At 41.5% G+C, this 22,346-nt stretch overlaps 2 protein-coding genes across 11 annotated transcripts in view; one reads left to right on the top strand and one right to left on the bottom strand.

The window, feature by feature from the left end:
* Positions 1–3,882, top strand: part of IPPK (inositol-pentakisphosphate 2-kinase) — a 33,964-nt gene extending 30,082 nt beyond the window's left edge. For 6 of the 7 annotated variants that reach the window (XM_054215845.1, XM_054215848.1, XM_054215846.1 and 3 more), the window contains one exon: positions 546–3,882. In XM_054215845.1, the coding sequence (XP_054071820.1) occupies positions 546–771 (226 nt within the window). In that variant the 3' untranslated portion in view covers positions 772–3,882. The remainder of the gene's footprint in view (positions 1–545) is intronic. The other variant, XR_008468643.1, reaches the window with a different exon arrangement.
* The window catches only part of CENPP (centromere protein P), a 152,935-nt gene that overhangs the window by 7,039 nt on the left and 123,550 nt on the right, over positions 1–22,346 (bottom strand). For all 4 annotated transcript variants that reach the window (XM_054215855.1, XM_054215854.1, XM_054215856.1 and 1 more), the window contains exons 7-9: positions 6,815–6,894; positions 4,333–4,424; positions 3,886–4,029 (exon numbers count right to left, since the gene is read on the bottom strand). In XM_054215855.1, the coding sequence (XP_054071830.1) occupies positions 3,908–4,029; positions 4,333–4,424; positions 6,815–6,894 (294 nt within the window). In that variant the 3' untranslated portion in view covers positions 3,886–3,907. The remainder of the gene's footprint in view (positions 1–3,885; positions 4,030–4,332; positions 4,425–6,814; positions 6,895–22,346) is intronic.

The raw sequence follows: 22,346 nt of genomic DNA on the forward strand, positions 1-22,346 counted from the left end.
AGCGGTAATAGTCTGCTCTTACATAGGGGAGTTTGCTCTACCAGAGCTTTGTTATTTTTAGAAAATACGGTTTTCTGTGTTTGCTCTGCAGTTCTTGAATGAAATGGAGACGAGCTGTGCAATGATTGACAGAGTGGGAGGTCCTCCATCCTTCAGTATGCTTGGACACTAGTTCTGACGCTTAATTTGTATTACTTGGAACCTGAAGTAGGAGTTGCAGTGATTCTGTATCTGCTAGTTCATAAGGCTGTTGCGTTGTATGTGTACACAAAGACACAGTAACTAAGAGTGTTTTGACTTAAGCCGTGCGGAAGATGAAAGGAAAACGACTGGAAGAGGTGCCAGCCAGTTCAGTTTAAGTCTGGTTCAGCTGGAGCTGTAGTTTCCCAAAGGCTTCATTAGCTGAAGTTTCTTTTCTTAGGCTCTCATGATAAGATATCTCGTATAAGATAAACACTAGAGTCACTTTTGCACTGACTGGGGATAGACAAATGAAAAACATCAGCTTCAGTGGCTCAGGTGTGCAATATGCTTTTGTTTTCCAGCTCTGAGCAAAGACCTGTGGTACTAACATCCAAATCAAGATTCACCTTTTCTGTTTCTGTCCTGGACCTCGATCTAAAACTGTACGAAAGCATTCCTCATCAGTACAAACTCGATGGCAAGATAGTAAACTATTATTTGAAGAATGTACAGGCCAAAGATAACGCAGTTATGTCCAATCGCTTCAAGGAGAATGAAGACTGCACATTAGTTCTCCATAAAGTGTAACCGTTTCCTTAAGGTTATTTCTATTTGAGCACATTAGAAAGTGAAAGATTAATGGAATACAATTATGGTGATTTTATTTTTTTTCTATTGTGTTCAGTGTATTTTTCAGCTGTGAATGTTTTTGCTTTAAGAAATTATTTCTAATTGGTATGCCTTTTCAAAGACATGGAATAGCACTAAAACACGCATTTGCTATATAACTTTAATGAATGTATTTAATATGACAGAACAGATAATGTGCCATACCTTGGAACTAGAGGACAGATCAAATTAATACTAAAAGTCTACTTCCTTAGAACTGAAAGAGCACAGAATTAATGGTTTTCCTGAAGTATTGCACTAACATAGAAAGCCTAATTAATAACAAGAGAATTGCCTTGGAGCTTGCGCTTTGTGTCACTCACACCTACTAGGAAGAGGGAATGCCCTGACAGAACCTCATGTAAAACTTTAGCGTTAAGTCAAGTCCACTGAAAACACAACTGAGGTGGCTGCTCAAGTGTTACTGATCTATGGAACTACTGTGTTACTGCAGAACAATTTTAAGTCCCAATGCATGAGATTAAGCACACCAGACTGCTTCCAGAAGTTTTGTGATCACCTTGTGTCCACCCAAAGCTTCTGAAACGAATGAAAAGCTGTTAAAGGTAAGCGTCTTTGAATTACATGTGATAGCTGGGCTTAACTCATCTGACATACCGGTCTTTTATTTTCTGTACATTATATGCTGCTATTGAAGGTGAAACCACATTTACCTAATTTAAATTGAGCTATAAGAATAATTGAGTTTTACAGATTATTTCAGGTCTTTCAGATTATGTCAAATGTTGGCATTATTTCACTGATAATCCCACACACTGCATAGCTGCTTTCAGGCTCGTCCTTTTTAAGTGACGCAGAAAAAAGGTGACAGTATCTCGACTTTCTGGAGCTGCAGGGGGTCACTTTCTGGAGCTAAGCTGGTATCGCTGCTTCAGCAACTGAATGATGGGTTTACTTTGTTTTGTGAGATGTTGCAGTAAATGCCATCCTCAAGGAAGATCCTGGGTTGGAGACTGAGGATATATGCACAGCTGAGGGTACTATGATAAAATTTACATTTTTAATCTACAATCTACAGCCACTTTTTCTGCATACTTGTGGATTACACACCATGAAATGTGCGGGGAGAGATGCTGTGAATTCAGGCTACAGTGAACTGCCGTTACCTGGATACAGAGTACGTTTACTGCTAATGTTTTTTCAAAATAATGTAGGTTAGCATTTGAAAAAGTAGATTTATATTGGGATCTCAATGTAATGCCTGAAAATGTCCGCTTCACCTGAAATTCAGAAGGAAACCCAGAAGATCCTGTATGTATTGGCACAACTGGAGGAACAATTACGGAATCTAGAGAACAGGGCTTTGGGGTGGGCAGTGACCATGAGCACAGTCTCTGGTACTCCAGCGCCCGGTGACAGCGTGCGCCTTTCCCCTTTCCTGGGACAGGCTCGGGGGCTGCTCACACCAAAATGTGATACTACGACAGTGCAATAAGCTGGCAGTTACAGTGGTGATAACCCCTTCTTTCCAAAGAAAGCCTGGGGGGAGACACAGCTATTTGTAAATCCAGAAATCCTCTAACTGTTAGGCAAGAGGAGGAAGGATGGACTATCCACAGCCGGGGAGTTTTCAGTTTCTTATGCTGTAACTTTACACACATTTCGTATGCAAATAGAAGTTTATGTGCTGATCACACAGTTTCATTTTCATGCAAGAAGGAGCTAAAGAAATAAACTAAAGGTTACACAAAACTAGCTAAACCAGTAACACGTCAGTGGATAAAGTAACAATGAATTTTGCCTGTCTACTGGATTCCAAACTTGAAATCAGTCTGCCTTATATCTAACAAGATATTTTACTATAGAGTTGCTGTTCATCAAAACTTAATCTCTGGCATTGCTCAGCTGTAGATTCTGACAGAAACTAGTCTGTCAGTTTTTCCCTGACCTACCGGAACAGTAGGAGACTATTTCAGTGATCAAAATTACGGTATTATAAACATACTGTTGCTGTAGTTCTTGATTTCTCCACCTATTTCACCTATGTAATATTTTGTCATAACTTACAAACGGAGCAGGCAGTTGTGTAGCTTGGATGGACTTGAAAAGGAGCTCTCTCAATGTTACTCAAGAGTCCACAGTTCATGTTTTTGGCCCCTCAATTCCAGGAATGACAGTTTTGCTTCCTACCTGAGAAGGACGTGGCTTAGAGTTGCGTGACTTGGGAACGGTCGTTTGGTTGTGAGAGCTGGTGCAGGGCAGGGACTCTCGGAAAATGCTGAGAGTTACAAATAAGCTAATGGTACATCTGATGGAAGTGAAGACATCTGTCTAATCTGTTTTGTTTCTTCAGGGATGAATGTTTGAAATGTGATGCTTTCGTAACGTGTTACCTACTAGAATTTGCCCCTAGAAGTAGGAAATCAAAAGTGCGCGCTGCAGCGAGCAGCAGTTATCTCAGCCGTCTCTCTTTACAGAAGCGTAGTGGTCCTTTCTCGTTCAGTTTAATGCCATCTCTGCTCAACTCTTACATTGTGGAAAAACGTTACTTCATGCAGACACCCCTTTTTATTTTTCTTTAAGCGTAGTATGTCTTTGAAATCTTCAAATGGTCTACTTCCACCCTAATTTAATGAGAAAGCTATTTAATTCTTTTTTCTAGGAGTCTCTTACTGTTCTCTCGTCATTTTAAAATCACTGTACTTTTACAGAGCTGTGAAATGAAATGGATTTTTATGGACTTGATTTTGACAGTGCATGATCTTTTAACACTTTCCAGGTGTCTAGAAAATGTTAAGAAGATAAACCACTCTGGTACATTAATGATTCAGAAAGATAAATTTATAATGAAATCACTCTGTACATGTAACTATTTTATTTGGCATTTTTGTATTTAAATGGCTGTATTTATTTTCATGTCATGACAATTTATATATAACGTGCCATAATTGTACAGATAGCATGTTTTATGAGTATGGTTTCTAAATGGAAAATAACTTAATGTTTATATTCAATAAAATTATAGACTGTGTAACACAATATCTTAATTAAAACTACTTTTGAAATTGCTACCTGTCGTAAGTCGTGCTGCTGTTCAGATCTGCAAGGCAACTGCTTTGATCAGGTTCTCAATAGCTGCCTCGATCCCAAGGAGAATGAGCATGCTGCGGAAGCGGGCGGGCGCGTTTTCAACGGTTGCCATCTTCTGCTCCAGGACTGCAAGAAAAAGGTAACAGTGAACGTTGTTTCACACAGTTGCCCTTTACTGAGAGTAGCCATCAGCTGGGCAGTTTCAGAGAAAGCAGGTTACCTGCTCTCTAGAAGAGGAAGAGACTCGTTTCTGTAAGGCCTTATAAATTATACGGGAGGCGAAGCTTTGCTGCTTGCTAAATGGGGATGTGTGTGCCTGGTTGGGGTCTGCAAGATCTATTTCTGTTGTACCTGAAGAGATGTTGGTCAAAAAAGGGGACGGGCGTCCTACTGGAAAGCTCAGAAAGAGTCTTGAGTGAATGACATTACCTTGCTCTGGTACTTTAGTCAGAAGGTCCAGAACAGGCGTAGTTCTCCCTTCTTCATCTATATGTATCTTCCAAACAACCATTAATTCAAACCTGTCACGTGCACAGAGAAGTCAGTTTAAGTGTTAAGTAGGCAACTGTCTTTAAGGTTTCTCCAAAGCAGAAAGAACAGCATTCAGGTGGTTCACACGCATTATGCTCTTAAACAAAATTCACCTCGGGTAATGCAGCTTGCCTATCTCTCGGAATCAGAAATTGAACCAAGGAAAACTTAATGTCTTGACGAGGAGAGGTTATTGCTTCATTTCCAGATACATTCACATTTTCGACCTCAAGGATTTTTTTTTTTTCCCCCAGGTTCTTGTCTTTGTCTCTCATGAATGGTACGTTGCCCTGATGCAGCGGTAAACGTAAGGTACGAAAGAAAGAGAGCGAGCATTTCCCTCCCCCCGGCCCCTTACCTGCCTGTGCACCCTGGGGGCAGGTGTGGTGCTCCATATCGCATGGAAACGGGGAAAAGGCCTTTCAGAAGCAGCATTTGCATAAACGTCCTGCCCTTGGAATCAGGTCCACCCTGATACTGTTCATGCCGTTTTTAGAGTAACTCACAGGGATAAATATATCCAAGGCCTGGATCCCTGCATTTGTTTGCTTTTAATTTTTTTTTTTAAATTAATCTTAACCATCATTGCTCCTTTGAGAGTGTTTTTGTTGGTTTTGCAAGGATAATTATTATTTCCAGCTTTCACAGCAGGTCAAGATGGCTACACCATACGAAAGGAACAGCTGGGCAGGCGGCTTCTGCAAGGGGGAGCTTTTCTAGTCAGGCACAGGGATTTCTCTAGAACAATATTCATGCAGTTTTGCTGCTCTACAGCATCTCGCCTGCTGCACTGCGTTTTGTATTCCCCTCCAGTCCCTGTTGTTAAGAGAATTCCCTATTGAAAGTAGAGCTGTCCTAATCCCAGGCCGACCTTCACAAGAACGAGCCATTGGGAGGAAGAAGGTCCCTTTCTCAGTGGTGTTTGAACAATCAGGACTGTATGTTTCCTTTAAATACGCTTTGTCAGCCCTTTGCCACTTCATTGTTAAAAATCCTTTGGGAATTCATGCACAGCTTGTTCTGGGATTTTGCAAACTAACATGCAAGTGTATTTTCTGCCAACCCACCGAAATGATTTTAAATTCTTACATTTAATGATTGTGGGTGAGAGGGAATGTGTAATGGAACTTGACACCTGTCAACATCAAGAGAAACTAAAATAAAGCAGCTTATTTTCTAACTGCACTGGTCTAAACATTTCATTTCAGCAACCCAGAGTTAAACTATGTAGTTTTAAATGGCAGATTTGGCTAAACCGAGACAGCACTATCTATTATGGTTTATTTGGTAGTTCCATAAACACATATGATGGAGGGACCTATGCTTTATTTCCAGTTGTTTCCGTATAAAAAAGCATGTTATAGCAAAGATGTAATGGGAGCAGGGAAGGGTCTGATCCCTTCACAGAACAGTTACTTTTCTTGTCCCTTACAGAATTCCTGACAGTGAAAATTATATTGTCTTACACGCACCTTTTTTCTGCATCTAAAACCCCAAACCTGCCAGCAGATGTGCAGCAGAGCGCCCAGACTCCTCCAGCATGTGTGGTAGAGTAACAATAATCAATGGCAATGCAATGATCCCCTCCTTCATCTGATTTCCCTCTAAAGCAATGGAAAAATATAGCTACGGTTGCTTTCAGTAACACGGTAATAAGTGCAATTTTCTTTCCATTCTTTATATTCTGCTTCAGCGCGGTGTGAGCTCAAGTACGAGCTGTAGCTGACGGGCTGCAAGGAGGGACAAGCGCCTGCCTTCAGGCCCTGGGGTGGAAATGCAGCTTTCTCCCAGCCAGGCTGGTGGCCGCTGGCCCAGCCTGTCGCACCCAGTGGGATGTTGGCCTTGGCATCGGGTCTGCCCATTGCTCTGGCCATGTAATCCAGAAAGAAAACCAAACGGAACAAACGCAGCTGCAGCTGACATGTTTGCTGATGCCTGAGAGGGAGGATGCATCCCACATTCCTAAACTTTGTATTTAGAGTCTTCATTGTAGCACGAGCTCCCAAAACCAAAATAGATTTATTTTTCTTAAAATGCAAATGGAAAGCCTGCTAGGGCCCTTCATTTTTTTCCACCTAGCTTTTTAAAAGCGTGGGTACACACAGTACCAACAGGATCGACTGACTTTCGAACAAGGCCACATCCACGTGGCCTCTATGTATTTTTTTTTTGGGGGGGGGGGGAGGGGCGCATTTCTCCTCGTGTTTTTCATGTGTGGTTATAGCCCTAAAACGTAACACACATCATCTCATCTCTGTCTTTAGAGGCATTATAAAACCAAGAGCGACAATGTTCAAGCAGACCAATGACCTATAGCTCATCACTATGCATTTCACAATTCTCTGTCTGCACAAATCAAGAAATGTATTTATTGGCTTACCCAGAAGGTTTGGGGTTCCTTAGAGTGATATAATCTCCCAGCAGTCCTTCGGGAAGGGACACGACATCAGGATATTTGCTCTGTGAATAAACAGGTTCAAAAGAGTGTAAATTAGGTCACAAAAACCATAGTAGACAAGGTGGGTTCTAGCTACACACGCAAACTCACCCACACCCCGTGATTTAAATAACCTCGCCAGCACGCTCTGTTTCGATATCCCTTTGGACAAACTGGATGACCGGGCTCCATACAGTGCTTTGAAAGCGTAAGGTAATAAAGGCAGTGAGATACCAAAATAACCACTATTACCAAAACGTAATGGGACAATGGAAACAGGATAAAAGACATAAAACTACTGAGTACTATTAAACTTCCATGTTACTGGGAATTAGAGCTCTTTCCAATTACCACGATGTGCAAAGATCGATCATCATTCCATTACTTTGTTAGTGCATCTAATATTTGACAGTCTTCAATGTGTATGTCTCGAATTACCTGAGACTCAGGACTGTTGCTATGACTATTTTGAAAGCATGTAAAAGAAGAGCAGAACAGTGGCTACGTATGGCCTCCGTAGAAGCCAGGCGGTGTGTGAGGTGCGGGGTGTGAGACGACGCACAGACATGGGAAGACTGAGAAAGAACGCGGTGACCGCATCCAGCGGGGACAGGCTATCACAAACCGGAGCAGAATCCAGGCCCAGCCTGGTACCGAGGAGACATCAACACCCTTCCTTGCTTGTACTGTCTCATGTACTGCATACAGAGCCGTGTTCCAAAAACTGCAGTTCATAAAGTGTGAAAAGTCTGTCAGCCTGAATCATTCTGCAGCGCTCGCGGGGCAAGCGGTGTCTTACGGAAAAGGAGCTGGAGAGCTGGGCTTTGAAAAGCGCTGGAGAAAACGAGCTGGGTTTTATAGGATTACACCTCATCTGGCAGACCTGAAATTGCTACCAGATGTGACCTTGCTCTGGTTTAGGAATTTATGACAAACTGAAGGGGGTTGTGCAGAATGCCAAATGACATACAACACATGGAATCTGCCAGTTTGAATTTCTACAAAGTATCGAGCACTGTGTTTACCATGGGAATAAAGGTCCCCAGCTATCCTGGGAACAAAGACACATCAGGGCCAACAGAGTGCACAGTACTTAGTTACAGCGTGAAAACGCGGCTGATCTAAGGTCACTCGTCTAGGAATTATGCTCCTCTGCTGACAAAATAAAACCAGTTTTCCAGGCTTTCCTTCTCAATAACCCCTATCTTTGATATTCATTATGTGCCTTCATTTGTCTGGTATCAGAGGTCTTGGAGAACCGAGCGATCTCTCTAGCTCCAGGGTGCAAACACTAGAAATTTAGGATTAGCTTCTGTCTGCTGAGCTCAACTCTCAAGTTCCTCGTTCGCCAGAGCCCCCAGGTATACCACAGCTAAACACTGAGTCACGTTTTAGCTTCATCCGCCCGTACTGCGACCTTTGGGAATCACCAGAGAAAATACACCAGAGGAACTAGATGAAAGTTCCAGTTTTCAAACCGCTGTAAAATGCACCCATGACTTGTTTGGCAGTTCCTGCGTAGCTGCCACAATCCGTGCATTTTACGCCTGGCTCATGGGTGGTGATTTCTGTTGTACAAAACCCAGAGGTATCTCAAGAAAATCTCCAAGCGTATGATTTGCTGTTGTTTAAAAGCTTCCTTGCACCTGGAGGGGAGTGGGTTGGCGAGTTCTGCACACAGCAAATGGTTATTCTGTGGCTTCAATAAATGCCAGGGTTTTGGCAATCAACTTGGCAATCAATCTGGCAATCAATCCAAACGCACAAGAATGCACGCAAAAATCTGATCTTGTGTGAAATTCACAGGATTTGGGATAAAATCCAGCATCTTCGCAGGAAAGATCGTATCTTAGCAATCCACAAAGCACCCAAAAAGCCAAAACACGAATACCTATGCCTCTCTCCAGGCGGAATAAATGCTAAAACCGGAGTCCTAACAGCGGCACGAAGCAGCACCTCGCCCAGAGGCAGACCGGGATGAATGGCTGCCCGTCCCACCGAAGGGCGACTCCTTGGAACAACCACACAGCAGAAGCAGGACACAAAACTACGGCACCCAGGATTAAGCAAGCAGTCTTAAACACTGACAATTTAGGAAATGCCGTCGCACCACCTGCCTTTCTTAGTCTCTGTCTAAAATGTAATGTCTGTGTCCCACAGGTCAAACGCGGGGATCTGGCATGCCAATGAAAAAGCAGGCACACTACGTGCAACCTGCCAGAGTCCTGACGGAACCAAATACACTTTGTGGGTTCTGGGTTATGACTTTGTACTCTCTGCTGTGCAACTTTTCCAGCTTTCCCCCGGCAAAAAGCCGAGCAATAAGCAGGGTAAGAGAACGACCCCATCCACTGAAAGATTCCCTTGGGAAAGTTGGTAACTCCTATGGGATCTTGTAAACCGGACCAGGGGAACCGCAGGCCAGCACATCAAGTGGCGTGATACCAGATGGGAAAGATCAGCTACAACTGCATTAGGCAAAACCTGACTTTAATCAAGAAATATCTTTCCTCAGATGACTTTTAAATGTCAGTTCATGATCAAAACAAGAAGTCCATGCTATTATTACTTCTGGACGGAAATAGTTTTTCCAGCTCCTTCAGGAGTCCAAGCAGGGAATCTTATGGGAACTTCTGTCTAAAACAGTCTCAAATCACACAGGGACGACAGTCATGATGGAATACACAGCCCTTCCCTTTCTCCCATGACACATTTTACACACACACACACACACACACACACACACACACACACACACAGCCACCCGAGGGAATACACTTGTAGTATCTATTTTTAAACAAAACATATTTTCTTCAGCTGTTTAAAATTGCATTGCAATTTTCTGCATACTAAAACTCTCCTAAGGAAAACGTTTTAAGTTATTCATCTGAAGAGCCATGACTACGAGTGCAAAGGAAAATTGGCAAGGCAGAAGCTATAACAAACACAGACAAATTTGCTTCTAACCCACTTACCAAAGACCATGCTCCCCTGCTCTTAGGTGGAACAATAGTTCACACTTACTACTGATTTTGGACTTGGCATTCTGTAAGAAGGGCTGTACGTAAGGAGCGCTACGCAAGTCATGCTACTCTGAGTCCCTCCACAGGCAGAACTACTTCTGTACGTACCAGAGATGCTCCGGTAAGGCTCTGATTCGGGGTGATTTATACGTATGTTTTGCCCTGCTAAAGCCACATAAACATCCCCTGAACTCATGCACATGGTGTATCAAGGCCTCAAACAACAGCATCAACGTAACTTCAGTAATTCAAACGCAAATTTGCAAAAACGATGAAAATCCTAGGTACTGTAGAATGCCAATAATGACACGATTAAATTCCAGAAGCATGAAACAATCAAACCCCCTGCCACCAGCCTGCTGCTGGCTGCAAAAGCTGGGGTCAGTTCCTCGAGCGGGCAGCAGGCGGGGAGCCATCCCCACCGCGGCCCCATGCCCTCCTGCCGAGATGGTGGGAATTCCGTGCTCTCCCACAGCCTCCTTCTCCGGTTTCGGCAGCCCGCTCATTTTTAAGTCACAGTAGTCTTAACCCAGATCACAACAAAAGCAATAATTTTACTATTGCCATGATCAAGTCCTGTAGATCCTTAAAAACAGCAACCCCCAAGCTACAAAATAAAAGTGCAGCAATTACATTTTTGGAAATTAGTTTGTATTCCTACTTTTCCTAAGCCTTCTGCTAGCCCGGGTAACTACAGTTCCATTTATGAGACCTGGTCTTACAATTTATCTGTCCTTAATGCGCATTGCTAAAATATTCGGTGCTAACTTCACCAAGAACTCTTATCCTCAAGTCAAAAACCATGTTAATCTGTCACAAACTGAACATCACGTCTACATTTTCAATCTTCTTTCTAGAAACGTAATTTAAGCTGCTTTGTTCGTTTTTAGATAACCGGACAAAACATTTGTTGATGCATTTCAATTAACTAAAATATTTTATCCTGCAAGACAGCTGTCCCCAACATGAACATCTAACAAGGATTTCTCCTATCCTGTATTTTTTAAGGCGTGGTGGCAAGCCCTAAGTCAATGAAAAATTTCTCCAAGAAATTTAACTCTCCTTGTACCAACATGCACCTCTCAGACCCCAACAGATAAGACAAGTGGGTCTGCCAAGACAGTGTAATCGAGAAATGAGCAGCACCGTATCTCTAAAAAGAAAGGCAACCTAGTTTTTGTTCGTTCCTTCCTCTCCGCTGCTCGACTGGGCAAGAGCAGCGCTATATAAATTAACGTACACTCAAAATCTGAATATGAGGATGAAAGAAAAACCTGTAACGCAGGCGGAGGAAGATGTGTTAGATTGCCATGGTTTTGAGAAGGCTTTTGTCTTAAAGTTGCCCTTTTTTTTGAGATTTCTTTTGAACTGAAAATCAACAGGAAAAGTCCGGAACCTTTAGGATGCGCAAGAGAAACCCATTGCCTGCAGATGCTGCGAGTCTGTCACATGCTTAAGTTCATGCTCTTTTATCTAGAAGTTTTTGCTGTACAATGGCAGCATTTATAAATTTTTAAACTGTAAATTCTACCAGTATCATTAAATATTACGCTCAGAGCCTGAAAGGTCTGAAATTTGACTATGGGAAGTGCCGCATGACAACATTCAGTAAAAGGCTTCCATCCGATGAACTGGAATTACTGAATCAGAAAGACAAACGGTCCACAAAGGGGAAACTTTCTTTTTAAAAGAATTCCACTAGGGCAAGAGGGGAACATTCAGAAAGCGATTTATCCAGAGTTACACCGTTATCGCCTACTGACACTTGGAGCGATGCTGTGGCTATTATCTAACTCAGAGCAATGCAGAACTGGGATCTCACTTAAAATCAGTATTGTTTTCATTTTTGTTTCTAGAGCAAGGAAGCTTATCAGCATCCCAGTTATAGTAGCATCTCATAACAGCACACTTGGGGAATCAGTGTCCCACTCCTTGCTTAATCTGTCTCTGTCCATCACATGAGTTTGTGATAGATCTTCGTAGAATTGTTTAGGTTGGAAAAGACCTTTAAGATCGAGTGCGAGCATAAACCTGGCACTGCCAAGTCCACAACTAAACCGTGTCCCCAAGGGCCACTAACGTGTGTGATTAGAGTAAGAAATGCCAAACAAAATCGCTGAGGTAGCATTCTACAGATAATTTGAATATCTAGTTTCAAGAGAAAAATCTCTCATTCTAACTTCCTTCTATGCTAAAACATACGGAACATTAGAAAATGTTGACACAAAATATCTCGGTATGTCTCAAACGGTAGCTAACACTGCACAAAACCCGCTCGATCAACTCCACCGTCTGCACTCTAGTATAATTTTACAGTAATTCCACAAGATGCAAATCTCCATTTATTGCCTCTTTTCATGCAAAGATCTATTCATACTTATAACGTTAAAGATGTTTAAAAACATAATAATGCTTATAAATTCTATTCACTTTTGTACTTGACTTTAAAGAAAAAGTAGGTCTGAGTCCCGTACCCGTTGGATTAACACCACTGACGTTTTGGGGAGGGCTGTATGTGCTTAAATAATATTTTCCTATTGGCCATTTGCTCATAATGAGATTCACTTGAGTGACAGACACAGCAACACGAAGAACCCTAACATCGACACAGCCCCACCGGGCCCAAACATCCACACTGGGAAACGGGTATTTTGCTGAAGCTTCAGCACCAAATGAAGTTCTGTGTCCAAACCAACACGTTCTAATGTCAAGATGTTCAAGTGGGGCGCAATGTTCGCTTCTGCTTCACCACTTCTTGCCTTGGGAAGACAAAAAAAGACAGTTTGGTCTGTGCCTGAAAGATAACAACATTGTAACTTACGGTCAACGATTTAAATTGGAGCAAAATATAGCAATCTTTCCAGGAAACAGTGTGTTTAACTAAATCTCAGTTGAAGCCTAAACGTACAAACATTATTAGCACATCAGAGGTCAACCTTCATCAGTTCGTTATCAAATGCTTAGGAAGATGGCAGCATGCTTTTATTTTTGGATAAGAATAAATGTCAATTTGAAGCAACTGGGGTATGTAATAAATTATAGCTATGAAAATAAGCTGTTGTATCTACTACTGCATGAGAAAAACTTTGACAAAATCTATTTTTAAACAATATGAATTACGGAATTATAAAAGAGAAACATTTTATAAATATGTTCTTGCATACTATAGATTTTTTTTGAGTCTACACTGAAAACTGCCTAAAATGCTTTGCAAGGGCTAGAATCATATTATTCAAAGAACAGCACACTGAAAAGTTCAAAGCATAAAGGATCTCAAAAGTCACCATGAAGCATCTCATTTTGGGCGATTAAAGGAACCGAAACCAAGAAAAGATAATGCACTTTTCCCTTCAACTAAATTACACAGTGTAAAAACACTGTATTTGCAAAGTGGATTTATGAAACTTCACCACTCGTAATTATGTCTCAGAATAAACACATCTTCCATCTTCCCATCTAAGTAAACATTCTGCTCCAGTAAATCAGTCCTGCTGGTGATCCGTGTTATGCAAATTACACAAAACTACTGAGTGTGATTAGAACCAAAGAACAAGTTTACAAAAAGAAGCGCACAACGACGATGAAAAAGTCGTTTTGTCCATGTGGCAGCCATGACACCTCGTGCACAGCAGCTCCCTTCTTTTCAAACTAAACCCACAAGCGATACTACCAACATGCGTGTTTGCTTTTTAGTAAAGAGGAAAGCAGAGGAAAGGAGAATTCTGGGGGCAGACTTGAGGAATAACATAGGACTGTCAGCCCGGGCAGGGGAAACCTTTGCAGAAAACGTTCACTCACAAGCTCCGGCCGTGCCTGGTTTCCCCCAGCAGCATACAGACAGCTGGTTACCCGAGTGAAAAGTGCTCTGCGTGCCCCGAGTTTCAGACCTGAATTTTTTAGCAGAGCATATCTGTAACCCAAGAGCTCTAGACCACTTTGCCAAGGTTCAACCTTACCTCTTAAGGTTAAGTCAATGCTCTGCACTAGGACCTGAAACCAACCGAGAGGCAGCCTTCCTCATGGCCAGCCCGAACCCCGCGTAGTGTTAGCAAACTGCCCGTGACGTTTCTTTGCTTTATTCTTTTTTTCTTTTTACCTTCAGTTGATTACAGCTTCTCTTTTTTGGCTCCTAACTCCAGGTTTGTCATTATTTGCTATGTGACTATTAGTTTACCATACTGTTTGTATTTTCCTAATTGCATCGAGGCCGTATGTCTACGGACAAGCTAAACCAGCGTTACCTAGGCCAAAGCGCGCATACCGCCGTGTCTCTTATAAAGCATTTCCTTTCAATATTACTTTGTCATATGGTAACCATGTGTTTATCTGCAACTTAATTACAGCAGACTGGGAATAAATTACATACATACTAGGAGTTCATTTTTAAAATGTGAGATAAAACAGAATTAAATGAAAATGAAACCTCAGAAAGAAGAGGAGGGGGTACATAAATACTTCATGAACACAGAAAGCTGGGGACGTTTTTTCTTTACTTTTCTTTTTGCTGGGGAAGAGACGAGTCTTATCTATCTCCATTGTTTCTCTTTAAAATTGTCTGAGGCAAAAGAGTTCCACCAGTTTATGAAAAATTATACTCCTGACCAATGTGTGCACATTTACAACCCCATGTTTCTAATAGCAACAGCACCAAGGTACTTTATTTTGTGTTTGTTTCCATAGTAAATAGGCATATTGGAAATCCAGAAGAGCTGAAGGGACTGGCAGTTCTGCTCGCTCTGCCCTCAGAGACAGCACAGCTCCCCACTGGACACCTTGCACTACCCCTGGGTTCCAAAATGTTCTTCGCCTATTAATGCCACTCTCTTGGACACAGACACTCGTCAAACCCGAAGATCACAGCAGGTCGTGGGCAAGAGGCTGGAAAGGAGTCCAGAAACCAAAGAAAGGCTTCTGCTGCTACCAGATTAACTGCAGTGCGACCCTGTCAGATACGTCATCTGGAACTGACTGACTGGACGTTGCATGGCTCACAAAAGCCCATCCTCCTCCTGGAAGCAAGTCTACTAGATTTATCGAGCACTGTAAGAATACACACAGAACAAGGTGGCCGCCTGCTACTCAGGGACAGCACATTCCCCAGTGTTTACTCCTGAATCAGGTATTATTGCCTATCCACTTAAACCAAAGAATCCTATCTTCTGAATTAGCTCTGGCTTTCTCTTTGCCTTTTTAAGTTTAAATAACCCCATTTTTCTAAATTAAAAATTTAGGGCTTATCTGTCATTTTATTTAATTTTTAAAATACACTGCCTTAATACTAAGATGGCTGTGGAGCCATCATCCCCTGCATACGTATGTGCACAGTCCCGAGTCCAGGACATACTAATTGATTTGGTTTTTGCACTTCAGCATTTCTTGCGGTGGAAATCCACAGTAACCCAGTAGAGCTCAGTAGTTCTGTTCTTCCTCCACAAGTTTACCGACACACTAGTTTTCATTATATTGTATTTTGAAACCCCTACTCTGCAGTTAAGTATAAAGAAACACTTCTTGATGATAAAGTTCATATGAGGCACTGTGTGGAAATCAGCAGGTATGTCTACTTTAGGAAAAGAGATACCAAACAGCCAAGAACAGAAAAGAAAAAAGATGCCATATTACAGAACAGCATGAAGAATCAACAATTTGGGAAGAAATAACCACCAGCCAATTTTTTAATAATCTGAAGGGAAGTAGACTGGAGGAAAGGCATTTTTAGGAGAGAAATTAAGCTAAGTTTGTATTTTCTCCCATTACAAGAGAAGCAAGTTACTTTATAAATCTTTAAATATTTTTCTGTATAGAAGACGCTGCAAAATTCTCTCTGAGCTTTTTTGAGGGCTTAGTAAAAGGGTCCAGGACTGCACAAAGTAACTTGGATTTGAAATACCACAGAAAAGCTGATTATCAAGTGTGACCTAAGTTACTTCTGTACAGTTTACATTATCAAGCTTGTCCAGACAGCAGATTTTAAACAGAATATAAATAAAAGCATCTGAATTTAGTTAACGACTTGGCTCTAAAGCTGTGTTAGTTTTTTTCCAAGTACCCTGATTCATTTAAAAAAAAAAATAAATCCTAGGACACAACGCATCTAGTTCATCTAAATAAGCTCAATGTTAGGGATTTACTCTTTTAAAAGCATGATTAAAAAAAGTTTTTAAACAAGTTATTCAGCTTATGTTGATCATAAACTGTTGTGGTTATTTTGTCTTGACTGTGTCCAGTTCTGGGCTCCCCAGTTCAAGAGGGACAGGGAACTGCTGGAGAGGGGACAGCAAAGGGCTACCAAGATGCTGAGGGGACTGGAACACCTCTCTGATGAAGAAAGGCTGAGGGATTTGGGTCTCTTCAGTCTGGAAAAAAGACGGCTGAGGGGCGACCTTATCAACACTTATAAATACTTAAAGGGTGGGTGTCAGGAGGATGGGGCCAGGCTCTTTTCAGTGGTGCCCAGGGACAGGACAAGGGGTAACGGGCACAAACTTGAGCACAGGAAGTTCCACCTAAACATGAGGAGGAACTTCTTTACCCTGAGGGTGGCAGAGCCCTGGCACAGGCTGCCCAGAGAGGTGGTGGAGTCTCCTTCTCTGGAGACATTCCAAACCCACCTGGACGCGTTCCTGTGCCACCTGCTCTGGGTGACCCTGCTCTGGCAGGGGGGTTGGACTAGATGATCTCCAGAGGTCCCTTTCAACCCTATGATTCTATGATCAGCTAGAAGAAGGAAGTGCATCGTTAAGGACAAGAGTCAGTCAACTACTGTTAATCAATAAAACTCCATTAATTTTACAATTAGAAGAACAGCTGCCCATTGGTACATTAACTGGAGTTCTTTGAGATATGTTATGCCTATAAAGATAATGTACCTGCCTCAGATGAGAGAATTTTTCCCATGGCGTCATTAGTCAGTGAGTCAGTTCATGTAACCAGCCAGTAACTATCATAAATACAATACACACAAAATATATATTACCAAATTGTTGTGTGGCATCAACACTTACATCCCTCCCCCAAGTTTTTTTGTACTACAGACTCTGCAGAGAGAAACTCAAAACAAGAAGGATGGCACACAGTAGAGGACAGAAAAAAAATAATCTAATAAGCTTCAGTTATTATTAACACTGACTGCCAATTAATAGGTCAGATACAGGAAAGGTATTTGGAATCTTGTTCAAATAAAGCTTAGGGAACTGCCTTTCTGAAAGAGTCTGAAGAGGATTTATTCACTTCTATGTGGGCAAACATCTATCTTACCTGGTAAAGACACATATGTCCATAGACACACCTGGAACATCTAAAATATCAGTTTTCATTTCTCACCAAGAGATATAAACTGTTTAAGATGTCAATCTCTTGTCACTTAGAGCAAACTGTCCAACAGCAGAGAGGGTTTTGGTCAATTAGTAGCTGTCACATCTGCTTGCACTATAACCTTGGTATCTTAAGAAAGTAGTAGTTGTACTGTAATCTTCACCGGACACCAGCGACAAAGGTGCAATCTGCGTTTGCACAAAGAAAACACAAACAACTTCTTGCACGGCTTGCACTCAGGAATAAAGATACCCTTCTTCTTTAGTTCCACCCAGATTTGATATCAGTGCATGAATGACAATGTCCACAGCATAATTTCCTACTGCATGTAGTAGAGTAATATTAATTTATCTAGCCACCATATGGACCAGATTTTTCCTTAAACATACGCAGATATGTACTTAAAATGCATTCTCACATAAATCAGTGCTTATTTTCACAAATGCAATTGTAGTAGTAGTAGTATGACTGAGCATCAGAAACCAGTTTAACATCTGCATTAAGTGAAGAGTGAAGCTTTCTATAAAAACATATGCTGTAGATCAGTTGAAATCCTTGCCACCAAACATCCTCTTTTAGTGGTTCTACAAAGCATTACATTTAGGACAGTCTCAACAAAAAATTGCCACCTAGTAGCTTTCATTTGTCTGGTTATTAACAAACACCAGTTGCCTCAAATATTCTGATTACGTGAAAATACATATTAACATGAAATGCTACCATGCCCGTTGCTATCAACAAGAGCAGTAGCCAGTCCAGTTGAAAAGACCCCAAAAAGCTTTAAACCCACCAAATTCCTTTCACGTAATACTCAAATACAATTCTTTAAATCTGGCTGTCAAAAGCATGATATTTCAGTTTACCAAACACATTCTTAGCATAAACAAGAGTGACACAGGAAATATTCTTGAAAAGACCCAAGCATCTACAAGAAGAGATTTATAGCATAGATTTGAAAGGCTGAGGGATTTGGGTCTCTTCAGTCTGGAAAAAAGACGGCTGAGGAGGGATCTTATCAACACTTATAAATACTTAAAGGATGGGTGTCAGGAGGATGGGGCCAGGCTCTTTTCAGTGGTGCCCAGCAACAGGACAAGAGGTAACGGGCACAAACTTGACCATAGGAAGTTCCACCTGAACATGAGGAGGAACTTCCTTCCTGTGAGGGTGGCAGAGCCCTGGCACAGGCTGCCCAGAGAGGTGGTGGAGTCTCCTCTGGAGACATTCCAAACCCCCCTGGATGCGTTCCTGTGCCACCTGCTCTGGGTGACCCTGCTCTGGCAGGGGGCTGGACTAGATGATCTCCAGAGGTCCCTTCCAACCCTATGATTCTATGATAATAGACAAAAACAGTTAACAACTTATAATTATTGTACGTGTAATGGTGTAAAGTTGTCGATCCACTGATAAACAACAGGTTCGTAGAAACAGTCAACTATCTTCAAACTTTGATCTAGTAAATTAATAAGAAAGCAGCAAAACCCCGAATAATAAAAACCGAAGAAAAAATAAGGAACACTGGAAATCTGTAACTGCTATTCACTCTGCAACTCTGTAGTATACCTTAGACCAAATCTCTCAGAACATGGATGGTTTTGACTCAAGTATCTTTATACTGCCAACTACAAAAGAATTTAGGGCAATGATGAGAATTCTTTAGTGTATCCACTTGGAGAAATCACATGCAGCTGCCAGGCAAAAACATATCCTTCTGCTCCACCGTATTTGTTTTTTAAATGCCAAAGTCACAGTCACCAAGAATGTACTGTGATGTACGTGTATAAATATTTGGTTTATTGCTAGGTACTGCTACAGTACAAAGAAGCAATAGTAATACTAATACGAGCTGCCCAGTGTAATTCATTCACTTTCAGTGCAACCCCAAGGCACTTCTTTATTTGAATTTAAATGGCTGGCATTGCAGGAACATTTCAAACAACTGTTGGTGACAATAAATTTTGTTCTTGTAGAAGTTCAGTTGAAAGAAAATTAGCTCACGTTACAGCTTAACTTTCTCTTTTTTGCTTCTTCATTTTTCAATCAATCCGCTTAATTCTCTTGTGTTTTTAAAGCTCTAAGGAAGTAACACAAACATTCATGCCCATAAACCTACTGTATGTTTAAAGCTTTCCTTTACGCAGTTGAATACTAACAAGAAGTCCTAATTCAAGAACAGAAAGCTGTCGAATAACGCATGCGTGCAGTGTGGATACTGGAGCATCAGCCGTTGCTGGAACATGCTTGTGAACTCTTGGACTTGAGGCAACAGCAGCAGCCTTCAAGCCTTCCAGTCCCACTCATCCCAAATCCCTCTGCAAACTCTCCCCGCAGCTCCTGACTGTTGGAAATTTGTCTCCACACTTACCAATGGCAAAATGCCACCGTTGGGCCTGAGCTACTGGCGACTCCAGACGGAATGGGTCATGGATCTACACTGTGGAATGACTTCAGGACTGTTGGAATTCAGCGTGCTTTGCGAAAGGACTAAGTTAGTAATGCGTGGCCTAGAGCAACGCTTTGGTTTGGTTCAAAATGGCATGTGCAGCAATTCGACGATCATTTGGGTTACTAATAAAGGCAGTTTAGAAAGCTATAACTGATGTCAGGGGTATTTCTCTTTTTCCTATAACTAATAATAGCAGCTGAGGGCAAGGGGCATGCCCTTCAGGCTTTGACCTGACGGCCTACACAGATGAACTGCTAATTGCATAAGCATATAACTAATTATTAATTCTATTAATAAATGACATAGACTAACTGGGTACTCAAAATGTCAAGTTTCCACACAAACAGCAGTATGTTGAAAGATTATATTTTATCATACTATTTCAATATAAGCAACAGTGCAGACATTTCCAGCATTCTATTTCAAGCAGCAATTAGTGAATCTATCATTATTTGAGGTGTATTAACACTCAAACACAGGCTAGATTTCCAAACCCAAACAAAGTCCCATAGTGGAAGTGTAATGTACACACAGATAATCTGATTGTTAGGTAGGAAAAATTTGAGAAGAAAGGCAAGCACTATAATGTTATTTAAAAAGTAGTTCTGGATTACTTCAATATTCATTTTTTCCCCTGTAGAAAGACCTCTGGATGACTCTTCCAAAACACACTGCAAACTAACATATGAGGCCTCCAGCATATTCTTCATCTATGTCTTTTTCTATTTTTTCCCTTCTCTGTTTTGGAATCGGCTCTTGTACTAGCATTTACTTGCAGCTGACGCTGCCAGTGCAAAAGCAGCACTGTCTAGACTACGTACATATTTATGTCTCTTAAGAATAATTCAAGTGATAGCTCTACAGCTCTTATAAACTCCTGAATCACATTTCTCATTTCTAACATACCCTGTTGCCCCATGAATTCAGAATTACTGCCTCTCAAACAATTCAATCCTTATTAACTCATAGGCTCTTTCCTGCTAATATTGATGAAACAAAGACGTCATAACATTCAACTACCAAAGCACTCGCTCTGAATGTACCTTATAAAATCTCCCAACTCTCTGAAACAAAACCAGCAAATGCTTCTGACAAAATCAATTTATTCCACCTTGTACAAGACCCATTGTGTAATGCAAGTAAAGGCCATGAAATACAGAACAAGTAGCGCATAAAGAATTAGATACCAATGCTTGCTCAAAAACATAGTATAATAATCACACACAAATAGTCCTCCTGTCTTCCCAAGTACTTTAATAACCAGTGTAGTATGTAAGGGCAAAAAAGCCTTTTCCAATGAGTGAGTCACATAGTTGAAATAGTCTATCTTTTAATTTTCACCACTACTGTTAGTGATGCTACCTTTCTTTAAGCTACCGGTAAAAATTCAGTACTGGCTGCAATTACATTTTCATTTTGTTACTTAGATATACTTTGGTGACAATAGTTGCCATTTCTTCCCATTTGTCTATCTTGGTTGTTGAAAATTTAAGTTCATGCATGCAGAACAAAACAAATGCTACCCTTATTCTTATACTTTGTAGAACTGTACCGCTGGCAACAAGCTTATGGCGCATGATCATAAACATGCTGGAGCATTACAGTAGATGGATGCATGAAATTAGTGTTAAAAGCACCAGTTCTTTGATGCAGGTGAATACGTACTCCATTTATTAATTGTTTGTCATCTCGTAAGACCGAAGTATAGATGTTAATGTCAATCACTTCATTTTACAGCCCGGAAGATAGACAGAAAAAACATTTTACTTACTTAATTCAATCTCATGAGAAAAACAGGCTTTGGCTTGGATGAGAGTTTCTGCTCTAACTCTAGGCAGAGGTAGCTCTGCTCAGTCTTCCCCTCACTGAATTATTTACAGGACAGATCATTCCAGGAAAAAAGCGAAGTGATACAATCAAATAAAACTGCTGAGTCATTAAAGGCTATTTAGGAGCATATAGGATGATTCAAACCAAATTCCCTTCAACTCCACTGGGAGATGGTATCTTATTTCTTGTTTAGGGTAAAAAGAAGTAGCTTCTTTCAGTCGGTTTCTGTCAGAACAGAGTTATCTCTCAGGTTATTTCTGTATGCAGATGCATTGTTTTAAAGTATGGCTCCATAAGACAACTCGAGCTATTCCCATCCTCAGTTTTCTCTCCCCCAGCTAGCTCCTGCCCCCCACCTCTGCCAGCAGAGCTGCCTGGGCGGCTGTGCTGTGTCAGGCCAGAAAGCAAAACGTATGAAAAAATGGGCCTTAGTTCTCTCAGCATGACTAACAGCACAGCCACAGACCCAGGAGCAGGATAACAGCCTGGACTGCGCACACCCCAGCTCAGGTGGGAAGGCAGGACACTGCCCCTGGAGCCTGCATCTCCTCACACGGCTCCTTCACTCCAAGAGCTGCCGTACAGGGAGCCAGCAGGGTGAAAGAATAGCTTAAGTGCTTCTCAAAACACTTGAGCATTGGACTGGCTAATGGCAAATATCCCTAGGTCAGAAACTCTGCTCGACACCCACAGGGAATGGCTCTCTAAGCAGTAACGCCAAAAGAGAAAATACCTTTATGAAGAAAGGTGCTCTGGGCAGGAACAGCGAGCGATGCCTCTTGTCTGAGCAGCCATTGAGACGCGGCGAGGGTTTGGAAACCACATTGACAGAAAACTTTTGATGTTCCTGCTACTACAATTA

Source organism: Rissa tridactyla, chromosome 10 (genome assembly GCF_028500815.1).
Source record: "Rissa tridactyla isolate bRisTri1 chromosome 10, bRisTri1.patW.cur.20221130, whole genome shotgun sequence".
NCBI classification, from domain to species: Eukaryota; Metazoa; Chordata; class Aves; order Charadriiformes; family Laridae; genus Rissa; species Rissa tridactyla.